The 16,583-nt window shown below is 29.5% G+C and overlaps 5 protein-coding genes across 6 annotated transcripts; 2 read left to right on the top strand and 3 right to left on the bottom strand.

The window, feature by feature from the left end:
• Positions 1 to 346: 346 nt before the first annotated feature.
• On the bottom strand, positions 347 to 2,237 carry LOC117160406 (alpha- and gamma-adaptin-binding protein p34). Its single transcript, XM_033341148.2, has 6 exons — positions 1,861 to 2,237; positions 1,557 to 1,726; positions 1,375 to 1,489; positions 1,153 to 1,308; positions 912 to 1,028; positions 347 to 849 (listed from the first exon to the last, which is right to left on the bottom strand). The coding sequence occupies exons 1-6, from the start codon at positions 1,922 to 1,924 to the stop codon at positions 677 to 679; spliced, it is 795 nt and encodes a 264-aa protein (XP_033197039.1). The 5' UTR covers positions 1,925 to 2,237; the 3' UTR covers positions 347 to 676.
• A 273-nt stretch (positions 2,238 to 2,510) lies between these two features.
• On the bottom strand, positions 2,511 to 4,534 carry Rpt3 (26S proteasome regulatory subunit Rpt3). Its single transcript, XM_033341142.2, has 6 exons — positions 4,376 to 4,534; positions 4,085 to 4,177; positions 3,654 to 3,987; positions 3,375 to 3,578; positions 3,017 to 3,281; positions 2,511 to 2,942 (listed from the first exon to the last, which is right to left on the bottom strand). Exons 1-6 carry the CDS (start codon positions 4,406 to 4,408, stop codon positions 2,624 to 2,626), a joined length of 1,248 nt encoding a protein of 415 aa, XP_033197033.1. The 5' UTR covers positions 4,409 to 4,534; the 3' UTR covers positions 2,511 to 2,623.
• A 251-nt stretch (positions 4,535 to 4,785) lies between these two features.
• On the top strand, positions 4,786 to 7,351 carry Larp7 (La related protein 7). 2 transcript variants are annotated; one of them, XM_033340951.2, is made up of 6 exons: positions 4,786 to 4,937; positions 5,045 to 5,360; positions 5,439 to 5,785; positions 5,854 to 6,753; positions 6,848 to 6,992; positions 7,053 to 7,351. In XM_033340951.2, the coding sequence occupies exons 2-6, from the start codon at positions 5,111 to 5,113 to the stop codon at positions 7,202 to 7,204; spliced, it is 1,794 nt and encodes a 597-aa protein (XP_033196842.2). In that variant the 5' UTR covers positions 4,786 to 4,937; positions 5,045 to 5,110; the 3' UTR covers positions 7,205 to 7,351. The 2 variants fall into 2 exon arrangements, with proteins under 2 accessions (XP_033196842.2, XP_033196841.2); XM_033340950.2 differs by having other exon boundaries at positions 4,809 to 4,979.
• Gar1 (Gar1 ribonucleoprotein) lies at positions 7,312 to 8,635 on the bottom strand. The gene is made up of 4 exons (XM_033340959.2): positions 8,347 to 8,635; positions 8,108 to 8,238; positions 7,808 to 8,048; positions 7,312 to 7,730 (listed from the first exon to the last, which is right to left on the bottom strand). Exons 2-4 carry the CDS (start codon positions 8,218 to 8,220, stop codon positions 7,464 to 7,466), a joined length of 621 nt encoding a protein of 206 aa, XP_033196850.1. The 5' UTR covers positions 8,221 to 8,238; positions 8,347 to 8,635; the 3' UTR covers positions 7,312 to 7,463.
• A 526-nt stretch (positions 8,636 to 9,161) lies between these two features.
• Positions 9,162 to 12,845, top strand: Tango14 (transport and golgi organization 14). Its single transcript, XM_033340958.2, has 5 exons — positions 9,162 to 9,303; positions 9,653 to 10,151; positions 11,466 to 11,585; positions 11,700 to 11,949; positions 12,036 to 12,845. Exons 2-5 carry the CDS (start codon positions 9,857 to 9,859, stop codon positions 12,124 to 12,126), a joined length of 756 nt encoding a protein of 251 aa, XP_033196849.1. The 5' UTR covers positions 9,162 to 9,303; positions 9,653 to 9,856; the 3' UTR covers positions 12,127 to 12,845.
• Positions 12,846 to 16,583: the final 3,738 nt, after the last annotated feature.

A 16,583-nucleotide genomic window follows, 5' to 3' on the forward strand; every position in this document is an offset into this window, starting at 1 on the left:
AGTAGAATTTAAATGCAAAAATCTATATAATGCACGTAATATATAAAAATATTCGAAATAAAATACTAGAAATATAATACTACTCGTTACAATATTTAAATGGTGAAACAAATTTATATTCAAATTCTATTTTTTTAGTTATAATCATAAAAATATAAACTTGTATAAATATCCACAGTTCACTGATATTACGCATACAAAATAAACAAATGTATCAAGTATCTATATCTCACTCACATTCATTGACAAAAAGAAATACTTGGAATGTCTTAAAATACTTCTCTTGATAATTGGCCAGATACAGTCCAGATCCGTGGTCAATTAGCGAAACATTACTGTATATATATTTCGATTTGATCGATGATTATTTGAATTAATTTAATTGTATCTATAATGAAATTATACAAAGTTTCAATGGAAATATTCATGTGTAAAAGAGAATCTTTTACAAACAATACTTTTAATCAAATCTTTTGATTTTATACTTATGTTTATTATAATTTAACATTGTTACGTTACATCTGATTTTTATTTAAACGACTTCAAATATTTCACAATTAACTATTGTAACGACCGTCATGTTCTCTCCTTAAAAATTAATATATCAAAAAGATGTCAAGATAAAGATACGCGTTCCTAATATGAATTTAAGTGCATTATACAATTAATACATATATTAATCTTCCATTTCTGATGGATCACCACCCATCGCTTTCCAAAAAGCAGTAACTAATTGTTCAGCGGCTATTCGTCTTTGATCAGTTGGCAGCAATGCTGCATGTTCTTTCATAGCTCTCAATTGACTAAACAATTCTCCAAAATCTACATTCTCTTCACCCATAATTCCATCTGAAAAAAATAGTATATAGGAGCTGCAAAAAAATCTCATAATGAATTATTCTTCAACTTACCTAGCATGTTTTCTATTGGTAATGTTTTTGTAGAATCTTGACTTAATTCAATGTTTTCAAACTGTTCTTCAACTTCAGCCATATCAGGATTTTGTTCTCCTACATCCAATGGTTTTCCTGTAAAGTTACAATAAGTTACAAATTTTAAACAATTAGTGAATAAGCATTTCCACTTATGAAGCAATATTTTTTAAACTTAGGCAATTTAGTTTAAGTGTATATATAGGTCTTTATTAGAAACCTTTAAGTATCATGTTTGGCCACATATGAGCATGTAAAGCTTCAATAATCCTCTCAATACCATATTTGTTATTTTCTGAATCAGCTTCTGAAGCACCTACATCCGGTCTATTTAATTCAATTAGCTCAAATCTGTTTTGCAGACACCATTTTATCACTGAAATACACTAATTACATGTCTAATGTTCCTCAAGTTAATATAACAATTGTTATTTGTATATACCTTCATTCCTAATTATGGTGTCTGTTATAAAATTACAAGAAAACAGTAGCACCTCAGCTTCTGCCAAAGAATCAATTAGAGATGACCATTTCTTTAAATTCTGATCTGCATCTTCCTAGGAAAATCAGTGCTGAAGATCATTCGTTCTGTCAAAGATTCTGTTTAGAAGTTAAATATCTTACTGCCTGTGGATTATGATGTACAATTAATGCTTCTACATTATCAATTGAAATATCTTCAGAAGGATTTTCTATTACACATATTAACACTTGTGTTTTGTAATATTTGTTTTGAATATCCCATAAATGATATTCAAAATGATCTTGTTTAGACAATTTTTCTCCACCTATATCTATAAAATAAAATAACATATAAAAATAAAAAATTATTGCAACAAATAATACTCATCCAAACATTTATATAAAAAAGATTAATTTACCAAATTTTTAATATCGAAATTAAAAAGATATTAAAGTTTCAACTTACACGCTGCAATTTCATTAGCTTTCCCTTTTTCGGTGCTTATTATTAATATTCGTGGTAGATTCATTTCGTAATAAAGTTTTATCGTACTATTAAAGTTCAATAATCTCAAGATATATTGAAAAATTTAAAAGATATTTTTTAAACTACTAACTACTAACTGACGGTTAGGTTAGGATTGCGATCTTTACGTTAATTGATATAAAAATGTAATATTAAATAAATAAAATTAATCACTTTCGTTCGATATACAACGATATTTTTGTTGTTATATACTTTGAACAATGAATTAGTTGAATTATTTTACATATCGATGTTGTATCATGTCATAACATTTCGTGATGGACGATCACAATGACGTTTGTCATCACTTGACCTTTAAAGAAACTAGAATAATTCTGACTTATTTCATATATTTTAGTATTTCGATAAATTTTGATAAAACGAAAGTATAAGTATTTTCTTTAATACATTTCATAAATTTAGTAATAATAATCAATATTAAAAAATGATTTGTTTCATAATTTTAAATAGATCAATTACACGCGATAAACTTCCTTACAATACCACTAGTGTTCATATATTTCTAAATAACTGAAAATTCGTGAACTGAGACAGATAACTAATAATGTGTGTAACTGATAAGGCAAAAATTGTATAAACGTATATTGATTATTGGATTTATAGCAATACATAAATTTGCAAATACATATGTGATCATAAAATGTAAATGGCGCATAGTATTACTATTAGGGTTTCTCCCTAATTATTTATAGAATTCGTGTTCAGATTCATCCTTTTTAATATTATTTTTATAGCCCTTCTCGAAATCTTTCGCCAAGACTATATATCGATTCTCACGAACTGCGTGCATTCCTGCTTCTTGGCAAATTGCGTTAATATCTGCACCAGAAATTCTATCTGGTCGTGCTACATAATCTTCAAGATCTACTTCTTCGCTCAGATTCATTTTCGCCGTAATTGTCGAAAAAATCAAACGTTTTTGACGACGATCAGGTAGAGGAAATTCGATTTTTCGATCTAACCTGCCAGGACGCAACAATGCAGGATCTAATGTATCAGCCCTAAAAAGAAGATGGATCATTGCATTTATATCAATTACTTTTTGTAAAGATCACAATAAAGATCAAAATCGTACCTATTTGTAGCCATAATAACTTTAACATTAGTAGTTTGATCAAAACCATCCATCTGATTAAGCAGTTCCAAAAGAATACGTTGAACTTCGCGGTCAGCACCAGTCTGTGCGTCGAACCTTTTTGTGGCTATAGCATCGATTTCATCAACGAAAATTATAGCTGGCGAATTTTCTTTGGCTAGACGGAAGACATCTCTGACCATCCTTGGTCCTTCACCTAAGTATTTCTGTACGAATTCTGATCCTACTACGCGAATAAATGCAGCTAAAAAATATTAATTGTACTAAGTTAGAAGAAGTTAAGTATACTGTTTGTTCAAATGTTCTTAAAATATATAACACTGAAAATGATACATACCAGTAGTATGTCTAGCTACAGCTTTTGCAAGCATAGTTTTACCACATCCAGGGGGACCATACATTAACACACCTCTTGGTGGATCGATTCCAATTTGTTTATACAATTCAAAATGAGTTAAAGGTAGTTCTACTGCTTCTCTAATCTCTTGTTTTTGCATGTCCATGCCTCCAATGTCACTATATTGAATATCAGGTTTCTCATCTATAAAATAAAATAATACATGAAACACTATTCTTTCTACAATTTTTTAAATTGCTAACAATAACAATAAAGTACCTGCTTGCAACATTGAAATACTTGAGTCAGCTTCTGGTGGTAGAACATCTACTAAAGCATTGCTATGTTTATGAAGAGCTACACTTGCAGAAGGCTTTAACAGTTCTCTATCAATTGTAGATAAAATCCGTACATAATAATTAGAACCTGTAGTAGAACCTACAATACCAGTGTTTTGGTCTACAGCTTCTAAGAATTGTCCAATAACCAAAGGCACACTTTGTATGCGCTTTACTTCTTCTTGAGCATGTAAATATTCTTTTTTCAAATTACGTTGTTCATCTTTAATATATTCTTCTTGAACCTCGAGAAATTCTAGCATTCTTTGTAGTTTCTATAAATATAAAATTATTATTATGTTCTTATATTAATTAAATATATATACATAAGCAAAGAAGTATATAGAGGAATAGAATATCAAATTTTCCTACCTTGTACTTTGTATAAAGATCTTCAACATCTAGTTCATCACCAGCACCAGTATAGTGTCCACTTACAGGTTTGCAATCCATCTCTCCAATATCCTAAAATTTAACAAAAGAAATATTACTTACGTCACAACAAAAGTACGAGGAATTTTTATTATAAATAACAATACATAACAATTAAATAGAATACAAATTGAGGTTACAGTGAATAATTTTAAGTTCAACAATAACTCTTGACCGTTCATTTCTCTGTTTTGTAATTTTGGAAGAAAATCTGAACAGAAATATATATACCTTATCAGGCAGAATAATACCCATTTCATCCATTGTTTTAAATAGAATTTCTTTAATTAATTGCACCCAACATACGAATCAACGAATGACTTGAGGTTCTTGAACAGTTCAGTTCAATGATTATACATATATGTCAGGAGTGGCTACCATTAACTACTTAATCGACTACAGAAAGGAAGTCAAATAAAGACATATGTCTAAAATATTATGAATTTTATTGGTACAGATAATAAAACATTCGTTGAATATTGTTTTTAAATCATATATGTTAATCTACTTTTTACAGCAATATATATTTTTGTTTAACTAAATAATTGTAATATCTGACGATTAATGTTTTAAAGGTCCCTAAAATGACAAAATAAAATCCCTATAAATTTGTGATTTTTAAACATTTTAGCATCTTTAAAATAATCCTATATAGTTCCTCAGATATTCTGACTGCAATTTGCGTGATTTCAGGCTTGGCTTTATGTTTACAAGGTTTCTCAACCGGTAAACGTTTACAATTTGGATTGTATGCGTAACAAATTTCATTTTTTTCAAGTGCTATATACGTATTGTAAGATATTGAATATTCTTAGCATCATTCTAGTTTTATAAGGTGTCTGAAATAAGTACGAAACATTTGCTTAAGTTTGAAATTTACATTTTCGTTATTTTTTACAGATACTTGGTAATAGGAGAAATTATACGTAGTTGTTCATCGTCAGTTATACAAATTTTTAGATAACAATGGTGATGGAAGAACAACAGTCTGATATGGAGTTAGATTCAGAGAGAGTTCCTGTACCGCAAGTGCAAAAATCAGTGGAAGACTCGCGTATAGAAACAGTTAATAAAGTTACAAGCATTTCTAGAGGGAAACCCAGACTTAGAAAAAAGGCACTGCACGCTGCGATACTAAAACAAATGGAATTTTACTTTAGTGATGCAAATCTAAGTAAAGATAGATTTTTAAGTAATTTAGTTAAAGAAGATCCATGTAAGAATTATAATGTTAACATTATGACATTATTAATTGTCATTTGACATTTTAAAATTTTATCTTTGAATATTTCAGATGTGGACCTCAGTGTTTTTCTAAAATTTAATAAAATAAGAGAATTGACTACTGATATAAACAGGATATCTAAAGGTGTACAAGCATCTACAATATTATCGTTATCTGAAGATGGTATGAAAGTACGACGTATAACACCAATAGCACAAAAAGAAAACACCGATGAATGTACAGTTTACGTACAAAATTTACCTCCAGATACAGATCATGAAACACTGAGTTCAATATTTTCTCAATATGGTCAAGTTGTATATGTTTCTATTCCACGATTTAAAAATAATAAAAAGATAAAAGGATTTGCATTTGTAGAGTTCGATACAATTGAAAGTGCTAAAAACTGTTTAAAGGTAAGTGGAACATATATAACAATGGAAAATTTTTAATTACTTTATACTATTGAATTAATATATTTTAGGCATTTGAAAAAAAAGGCTGTGTTTTACCATCATATACAGCTCCTGATAAACTTTTAAGCATTACTACATTTGATAATGCAGAAAAAGATGTGACATTAGGAAATGAGAAAAGTATCTGTTCTGAAAATACTGCTGCTAATGAAAAATTGGAAGACACTGAAACAGACAAAAGTAATGAGCAGCAGATGCACACAAACATCAATAATACTTCAGAAAATCATGATAATAACAATAAAAAGAAAGCAAAAAAAAGAAAACACTCAGATACAGAATCTGCAGAACCAGGAGAAACAGAAGAGCAAATGGACAGTGAACTGATAAAAAGTAAAAAGAAAAAGCTAAAAAATCCCAGTGATTTACACAGTGGGGAAATAGAATCAAGTAATGAAAAACAAAGTGATGTTTTTTTGGAAGGTACACAAAGAAAATTAAATAAATGTGAGAGGAATGTGCCTTTAAAGGAAGAACAAGTATCAGATAATTGTGATGAAAATGAACAAATGGTAATTGATGACAGTACTATTCTAAATAATAAAGAACAAGAAAATACAAATGAAAAAAAAAAGAAAAGGAAAAAGCGGAAGAAGCAAAGTAAACTGGAAGATTTTAGTTATAGTATAGGATTACAAGTTATGGCTAAGAAGGACTGGAAATGTCTTAGGAATAAATACTTAGAATTACAGAGAAGTAAGATGAAACAACTCAAACAACATTTAAGAAAAACAAGATGGACTCAGTGGTCGAATTATGAAAAAAATAAACCTGAAAGGGTAGAAAATGATGAGAAGGACAAAACGGGGAAACAAAATAGTATATCTGCATGTCGTTTCTCATTTACATCAGGAGTTATAGTTAAAATTGAAATGGATAAACCATGTACAGATCCAAAAAGTTTAAAGGTATATATATATATATGTCGAACATGAAGATATAATGCGAGTAAAAAATAAATAAATAAATATATATAATTTTGATATATTTTAATATTTTCAGATGGAATTAAAAAATAATAGTTCTGTAAAATATATAGATGTTGAAGATGGTTCTTGTTTTGCTTATGTAAGATGTGATACAAGTGAAGCTGCACAAGCATTTATACAAAAGTCTGATGAGGAAAGAAATATGAGAATATTAGAAGGTAAGAGAACGTTGTAAATATTTTAGTAGGAAGTAATTTCATTTATGTCCTCTTGTGTAGGTGAAGAGGAAAAAATGTATTGGGATAAAATCTTGCATGACAGAGAAGAAAAATTGAGTAAAAAAGTAAAAATCAAACAGAGAGGAAGGAATAAATTACTAAAAAAGGCAGAAAAAGAACTTGGGAAGCACATCAAATTCGATGAAGTGTAAACTTAGAGTACTCTTTCCTGTCAAATATACTTAACAATTATATATAAAACAGGTGGTTTTATATCATGAACTTATAAAAACAGAAATGATAAATAATATCCAACAGCATTGTTACAAATAAATCATATATTGTTTTCATTATGATTCTTTCAGCTATGTATTTTAAAAATTACCTATATTTAAGTCTCTTTAATGAAATTAAGAAATTTTTATCATTTAATATGTCTTTATATAAAAATCCATCTGCAGTTTTAATTTTCTACCATCTTCCCCTTCCACGACTTCTGCCAGAATCATTACGTCCAAATCCTCCTCCTCCACGTCCTTTAAAACCACCGCCACCACCTCCTCTTCCAAAACCTCCACCACGTCCAAATGATGGTCTGCCACCACCTCGTCCACCACCATGTCCTCCACCACCTCTTTTTGCTCCACGTCCACCTCCACCTCCTCTCTTTTGTACAGAACCAGGAGGTTTAGGCAAAAACCTTTGTAAAGGTAACAACTTAGCTGGATCTATGAATAGCTGTAATGGAATACAGTAGTAATAATTAATGGAAAGAAGTTGTCAAGTTTGATTCATATATATAAAACAAAATATACCTGTGCATCCTTTTGAAAACTGGATGCCTTTATATTTTCGGATAATTTTATAGACACATAGTAATCTCTAATGTTGCCAAATATTTCATCTATTTTTCCAATTTGTTGTTTGTTTTCTGTATAAATTGGAGCATTAAAGAAGGGTACTTGTTCTATATCTACTTTAGCAACTAAGTCATCTTGAACCGTCCATGTAAAATGTCCTAATGGAGTCACTTGTTCTGGTGGACCTTGATCATATCTATAATATATGAATCATTATTATATATCAAGTGAGAAAGTATGAAATGTAATAATTACCCTCTTCCACCTCTATCACCACCACGGCCTCCTCGGAATCCTCCTCCACCTCTTCCACCACGACCTCCTCCTTTACCAAATCCGCCGCCACCACCGCGACCTCGGAATGACATCTTTTTATTTTATAAATACTGAAAATAATTCATTCTATAGTTAACTTAAAAATACATATAAGGTTATGTACGAAAAATACATAACTTCACAAAAGTAAGAATGTAGAGTAAAACCACGTGTCTAACCTGTAAAAATTATGGTCAATAAAATGATAATATTTCTATCTCTATGCAGTTATACGATATTTTTTATGATTCAAGTTATTAACTGCACAACATATCAGAATTAACTTTGTCACTATGTTTATATAACTGTAACTACACTCTGTTATTACAAAATAGCGGCATTTCCTTCCGTGAGCTACAGTTTACACTTATGATTACAGTCTGCGCATGCGCGTTATGAGCATGTAGTGATCTAACACGGCATATAGTACTTGAATGAAATGATTTAAAAGAGTTTAAGGTATTAATTACATAAATAGAATAATATTGTGGACTATTTTGTTTATAAAATTAACGTAACTTTATCATATCTTGTATTTTTAAATTCAAGTTTGATATCAATTTTCATTACACTTAACTTTCTTGTATACTATTTTTTTTATGTATACTGTAATCTGCTATTTATATCGCCATTTTGTAAATAAGTATTAGTAAATACACAATATACATTCAAAATGTTTAGCTTTTTTTACTATAATATATGTATTTGTCATTTTTTTTTTATTTAATATTTCACATTCACAATTTTTCCAATTTGGACATTTGGTAGAATTTTTTAGCTATTTGATTATCATGTGGATGGCTACCCCCAGCGGGGTACCATCTTCGCGTTTGTTAGGTTATATCCTTTATGGTATTTGTAATTTGAAAACAAATACTAATGAATTAAACATAACCTGAAAAATAAAAATAGTTACGACGTAATAACTAACATTTTAATATTTGAATATTTAACATGTCAAATTTTTCTACTTAGTATTTCCGATTTATTACAGATACAGTTCAATAAAGATCAGCTCAGTATCCAACTATCTTTTAGCCGTAATTTTATAACACTCCTTTGAGTACATTAAATCAATACAAATAACATCACCTAAACGACATCAGGCATACATTTTTTCATTCGTTCCTGTGATGGTATGACCATTACTACCATTTATTTAATTTGCAAATATACTATGCCATCATTTATATTGGAAATTCGTATCATCTAATATCCTAACCTCTTACACATTGTAACTAGCAGTAAAAATGAACTATACGCCATCTTCACTTTTACTTCAAATAGTGCAATTATATGTAGTGCAGTTTAGCTGTTGTTTAGATAAGATAGGGAAGGGTTATTACAGATCATTTAAAAATATATCCCATTGTCATAATTCGTTACTTAATGAAAATATATAAAGTAACTAGGCGACAAAAATGTGCTCATACTCTATGTGACTTGGCGGCCAACATGATATGTTTTAATGCTTCTTGTCGACAGAAGGGTGCGTTTATCATTTGGCGTAAGCAGGTGCACGTGAGGTGACGGTAACCGTCTGCTAGACGGGTCAGTGTCAGTGGCTACGTGCATAATTTTCCTCGTGACCATCCCCGGGTAGTTTTGAAAAAGTTTGTTTCAACATTAAAATCACAACCAGTCTTGTGTGATTATGTTACATAGACTAGACGATCATCGGACGTTATAATGTTCACAGTATTTCGCATGTTACTAACACTAATCCACTTTTCATGTGACTTATTTGCCGGGTTTTATAATTGCTGTATGATCGTTCATCGCAAGTGTACCGAAATCTGGTACCGTGAGAACCTAAGGACAGAAACTGAAATGCTGACGCGTGTCGCGAACGAAATGAAAAAGCTACCAAGGCATTTAGTGATCATTTTCGGCGCGAAGGAGGACACTGTTTTTGACTGTATACGAATTATTGGATGGTGTATTACCCTTGGTATACCTTACATCAGTTTCTTTGACATCAGTGGTAATTTTCATTTTTGTTTATTGCTTTACAATGTCATCGTTCCTATCATTATATCTTTTTACTTTTTTAAATAAGAAGATACATGAATCTATATGAATCTCATCTTTTTATGCCAGTCATTCTATCTAAATTCCAAGAGATAAATATTCTGTTGATTATTTTAGATTTGTCAATGTCATATCTGGTTTCAGAAAAATTTAAATGCAAAGAAGATAGAAGCGGAACATGTAATTAAGGTACTCCTTTTTGATAAAAGAATGTAGAAACAATGGTTCTGTCAACTTAAATTTGGAGTACTTCATGACTTAAATCTTATCTTAAACTTAACTATTATTTAAATTTTTAGTAGAACTAATGTTTTCAGTTAGTTGATCTTATAAAGTTTTTCACGTAACTAATTGAGAATATCTTTGTATTGTTAATATTTCTCTGCATACATATTTATTTCATAGAGTATTTATTCTAACCTCAAAATCGAAACATATCTTGCCATTAACTTAAAGTTCCCTTCCTAGGATTAATTTTCTTTATTTTCTTTAATTTCGTATCAATTCTTTTTGATATGTGGGTTTAAAAAAAATCATAAAATGTTTATTGTAAAATGCTTTATTCTAATGTTAAATGTAGTAATAATGCAACTTTTTTGTAAACTTCTATCATGATTTACATATATCCTTAGTTTATTTAAATAATTTTTTACAAACATTATGTTTCCATACAAAAATTTTTTTTGAAAACATACTACAAATCTTATCATAAGCTGTTGATTATATTATCTACTAGCTAAAGTTCCATTATTACTACTATTATCTACTAATAGTTTGGACAAAAGTATATTTAAAAATTGTATAATTTTTTAACAAAAATTCAATAATAAAATAATAATAATGCATTAAATGGATTTGATTTTCTAGGATTTTTAGTAGAAATTATATAGCAAATATTCAATTGTAGCAATGTGAACTTATTTTATAAGTTAAAAATGTAATTATTTGAAAAAATGTAGTTATGTCAAATAATTTTCGCATCTTTAGAACTGAATACAAAGTTTACTTAGTCTTATCTAGTCTCAAGGATAAATCAAGTGTGCGTGCGATAGTATATTCGAATTCGATTAATCTTGCTATTAAAAAGATACATAATTATATGATATATTATTCAACTATTGCTTTGTTACTAAATCAATAAAAAGAACTTATAAAATGTTTTACAATTAGAAAATTATTAGAAAATGAATTTTATAATTAAATTTCATTGCTAATTACATCATGTTTATAATTAATAGTATACTTATAATGATTTTTGTTGTTATAGGTTACTTAGTCCGAAATGAGAATTTATTGAAATACGAACTCGCAAAGAGACGGCCCGATTTACTGGATCGCATCAGTTGGAGTAAACCAAATGCAGGATTCACACAAAATGGAATAACCGGTGCGTTTCCTATACAAATAATGTCTTATAATTAATAATATATTGAATAGGATCTAATTCTATAATGCTGGTGAACATGGTAATGTATATATGTATCGTTCTTCTAATTTATAGACTTCAAATTGAAAACGCGGATATCTTTGTTGTGCGCATCAGATGGAAAAAAAGAAATAGTATCGTTAACAAAAACATTAGCTGAAGCTGTCGTCACAGGGACGATTAAGCCGGAAGAAATAAATATCGATTTACTTAATGAGAAATTAAATTCACGGGGAATTCCGGACCCTGATATGGGACTAATATATGGTCGCCTTTGTTCCACGTACGGTGTCTTGCCATGGCAAACACGAATAACAGAATTCTAGTAAGTTTATTTCGATCATATATAGTTTTCGTATTCTTCAACATTTTTTACATTCAATTTGTAATAATATGTATTTTTTATTTCAGCACGTTACCTTTACACGTTAGTTTATCTGCAAAGGATTTCACGTGTCTGTTAGAAAAATATAGTAAATCCGAACAACGATTCGGAAAATAACTGGAATTGTTGTTCATTTGCGAAAAGTTTTTGTATCCAAAAACAAGAAGAAACAAACAAATGTGAAACAAAATATAGCTTCTAAGGACATTTTTTACAAAGACTGAATTTAAAATAATTTACAGATACTATTTTATAAGTGGTTGCGTGCTAAATAAACTTATAATGGCTACATGTGTGGCACAAGTGTCGTTTCATGAACCGATTTTAACGTTTGCCGATAAGAAGGAATTTAGGTAGCTTAACTTGAAGAGTTTCTCATAAATAAGAAAAGAAGATTCCACAAAATGCTGTAGAAGCGAAACATTTTAATTATGCAAAATAATTGTCCTGCCATAAGTTAATACCATAAAAAATGGAGAGAAACATAAGGAATGTGATATTTCGTTTTTCTCCTCAATTAATTAAAGATTTCGGTTTATTTAGTTTTAATATACTATATCAATAGTGTGTTAATGCTAAGTAAAATATAATTTAAAAAAATACAAAGAGGAGTGATAAGTAGACTATTAAAAAGTGATAACATTTTAAAGAGGAAAGTATATTGATTTAAACTCAAGTACAAATAAATTTAGGTAGTTAAGGTAAAATTTTAGTACATCACGTTGATCAATTTTTTAAAGTTTAACTAATATATCACTCTTCTTTCAACTTTATATTTTCTAAACAAAAACCAGGAGCACTCACGCTTTATGAATAAACATATTATGAAATTAAAATCTTGGCAGCTGTTGCATTTTATTTATTAAGACGGTAACATTCCACATATACATGTATAATTATTTATTTCTAAAATGGCCATGCACACAAATATTTTGATATTAAAATGATGACAAGATTTTTACTTTTGTCTGTGGTATTTATCTCGTAAAAAATCGCCTATTGTGGAATCAAATTCCTAAAATATAAAGATAATTCGTTTTTGTATAAGCCTTGTATTACTTATTTAACAATCCTTTCTATAACTTAATGGTTTTAGAAACTTTAATCGAATTATATGTGATTATAATCGGGTCATTTCTATCATTTAGGTACTCTTAAGTGAGCATTATTGTTTGTTTGTTATTATTTGCTTGTAAATTAAGAACATAAGATCAATAACCATGTAAATTCTATATGTATATTCTACTAAATGATCAATTTGCTGTTAGTTTTGATCATTTAATTGTTAACTTCTCTTTCATAGTTACTTCTCTAAATATTACATATTATATCTATGATAAGATCTTTTTTAAAGAACACTAATAATATTAGGATCAGGAATGGTATTCATCAATTTGCTTCTACATTAAACATATCATTAGAGATTTAGCAACTATCCGACTAACCGATTAACCGGTTCTCAAGAAGCTGACGTCTTTGCCGATGATTTTCAAAAGCCTTTACAAAACGCGTCAAATTTATGATTGTTTAATATTACAAACTCGAAAGTAAATTTTTTAACATTGTTATATTTATTGAAGTCTTTGCTCTGATAAAATTAAGATATAATTACCAAAGTTTATAGTTTATTAATAGGTATTTATAGTATATTAATTGGTGTTTATTTAGTTTATTTTATACTAACTTATTACTAATTAAATACTAATTATTATTTTTAATTTTTTATATAACAATTATGATACATACAAATATATACATATAAGTAAGTATACTATATTACTACATATTAAAAAATATTAAAATCATACTAAAGACAGTAAAGGAAGTACATTGTACTTCTATTTGTATATCTTATCGAGTTATTAATAATACTACAAATTTAAGGCTGATCAATCGGCTTTTTTTGCCTACTAGTTATTGACTACAAAAGTGGCCGGATAATCGGCTTAACTAGTCGTTCACTAGTCGGTACATTTCTACCAATTCATTATGTTTTACATTGGAAAACGAAAATAAAAATCAAATTAGTCGAATTACGGCCAAACGTAACTTTCTAACTTAACCTAACTTTCTAACTTAAAAGATTAAAATGACCAATTAAATAGTAAGTATCTAAACCATTTCTTTAATTGATCTGTATCTTCACCATCGATGTCATCCAAATATAAAATTCTCAGCAGACTGTCTAGGATACCTTCCACTGGTACGTAGGCTTAACATCGGATTATATACTTTTAAAGATGTCAGTCCGGCTTTTTCGTCCACACAGCAAGTATGTATATACAATGGTTGTTGGCGAGCAGGGAAACAACCATTTTTCAAGATAAACTGTGCTATATTGTACTTATATACGCTGTACATCTACGTGGGAGAGAAAGGAGAGGAGGGAAAGGAAGGAAGAGGAAGAGGACATAAGAAAGAACGACAGGAATAAAAGCCAGCTAACTTTTCTGGAGACGCAATCACGTCTTCAAGAATTGCGTCTGAATACTTTAAAGTTTATCCTCAAGTCAGATTGGGGAATACTTGCGCACTGCCGGAAGTTCCGATGTTGTTATGCTTGTGTCCTTAAAAAGTTAAAGCAGAAATCATTAATTCGATAATCCGTAAAGTTTATAATCCGTAAACTTCGTTCAATATCAACTGTTATTAATATAATTTGTAAGAATTCGATTTGTATTCCAAATAGGTCGTTATTTTTCTTCTACACCTTTCTCCTACTCTATGGAATTTGTGCGCACTCGTTTATTAGGTTCATTTTATCCGGAAGTAGATAAAGAAGGATTGATCTTGTAGAAGTTATACACATTTTGATGCACGCATAGGGCATATTGTTAGATTTATCTTTTTGTTTCAATGTTTTTATTCGAATTTAAAAGATACTTAGTAATTGTTTTAACAAAATTAAATATAGGTTAAATTGGAAAGATGACGAATGAATTTTTATTGTTACAGATTTATTGCACTTAAGATTTGCGCAAAGTTAAATGCCCCTTCCTTGTGCCACTCCCGCGACTAGTGGAAGACGATCCAAAACATTTAAGAAATACATATATCAAATAAGAAGGAAACATTCGCACCTGTGTCGCGATTGTTGTGTCATGATGGAAAACAAGTGACCCAGATTCGCCCCTAGAAAACAAGTGCCTCTACCTGTTGCACTTCATCCCCGATGCATGAAAGCCTTTATCTACTAAAGAAATATGTAGACATATTTCTGTAGAAATATTCTATAGAAATATTTCGCCTTTTATAATATTTCTTCCTTTGAATTTTTTTATATCTTTCTCGTCTACTTGATAATTATAATAAAGCATTTAAGAATATTAGAATTAGTGTTAGCATTAGAAAAGAATAAAAGAAAGAAAATGCTTTTTCGTAAAAAGAATAGGAATGAAAAAAATTAATAATTAATATTCCTTGCAATTTTACTAATTTGGCTTTCATCGCTTTTTATCGACGAGAATAATTCTCTGAATCATTTTTAGGTCGAGAAATCGGTAAAAAAAAAGAAATATTTAAAAATGAAAAATCGATCTAAATCAACAGGAAGTAAAATCAAAGCGTGTTTAGGAGAAGGAATCCTTCTTTCTAGGTGCTACACTAAAATATCACGGAAGTGATAGTAATCGGTGGAAAGGGTAGCACGAATGAAAAACAAATACAAAACAAACGATGAAAAATAAATACGTGAATATTCACTTAAATCTTTATGCAAACTTCCAGTAGCTTTTTGTATAACCATTTATTATAGAAGCACAAATCCCGAATATGAAATATTCTTCTATCCAAACTGAATATGGAATGAATAAAAAACAATTATATAAATTATTACAATATTTCAATAACATAGAAATTCCCGTAGAGTATAAATATTTATTCAAATTTCCGATATTTCTCCAAAGATCCACCCACCAAACAGAGCGAATGAAATCAAATACCACATAAATGGGAAACAATTCTAGAAGAAAATATTAGACATAAATTACAACCGTTCACCTTTAAATTAAACACAAATATTTACTCAAATATTCAAAAATTAATCTTTACCAAACAGAGTATGTATGTAATATATATGTATTATAATATCTATGTATATGTTACGCCATGCGGCTTGCCATAGGTCATATTCTTAACCGTCGATCGTGGCACTACAATGTCGCAGACGAATCGTCGCGTCTGCCCGGCAAATAAACATTGTAGTGGCAAGCGCATGGTTCATTAAGCAGGGCGACTTCCAGAAACGTCGACTCGCGGTCGTTATTTTACCTCGCGTAAAAGAATGTGGCGTGATCCGAACGTAGTGGGGTTAGGTTGGTCGTCTTCCAGAAAAGACGAAAAAGATCGAAGGGCGATCAGAACTTTTCGAGAAGTCGAACCGTCCACACATATCATACGTCGCGCATTATTTATCAACCAAAACGCAGTTATATTTTGATTTTGTTCCATTTATATCTCTCTAGTTAATAAGTTGTTGAAATAAACATTAATTTATTTGTGTTAATTCTGTGCAATTTCATTGAACTACCCTTATTATCATAATAGAAATAAGGGGATCGATCAGTTTGTGGCGT

This window comes from Bombus vancouverensis, chromosome 18 (assembly GCF_051014615.1).
Source record: "Bombus vancouverensis nearcticus chromosome 18, iyBomVanc1_principal, whole genome shotgun sequence".
NCBI classification, from domain to species: domain Eukaryota; kingdom Metazoa; phylum Arthropoda; class Insecta; order Hymenoptera; family Apidae; genus Bombus; species Bombus vancouverensis.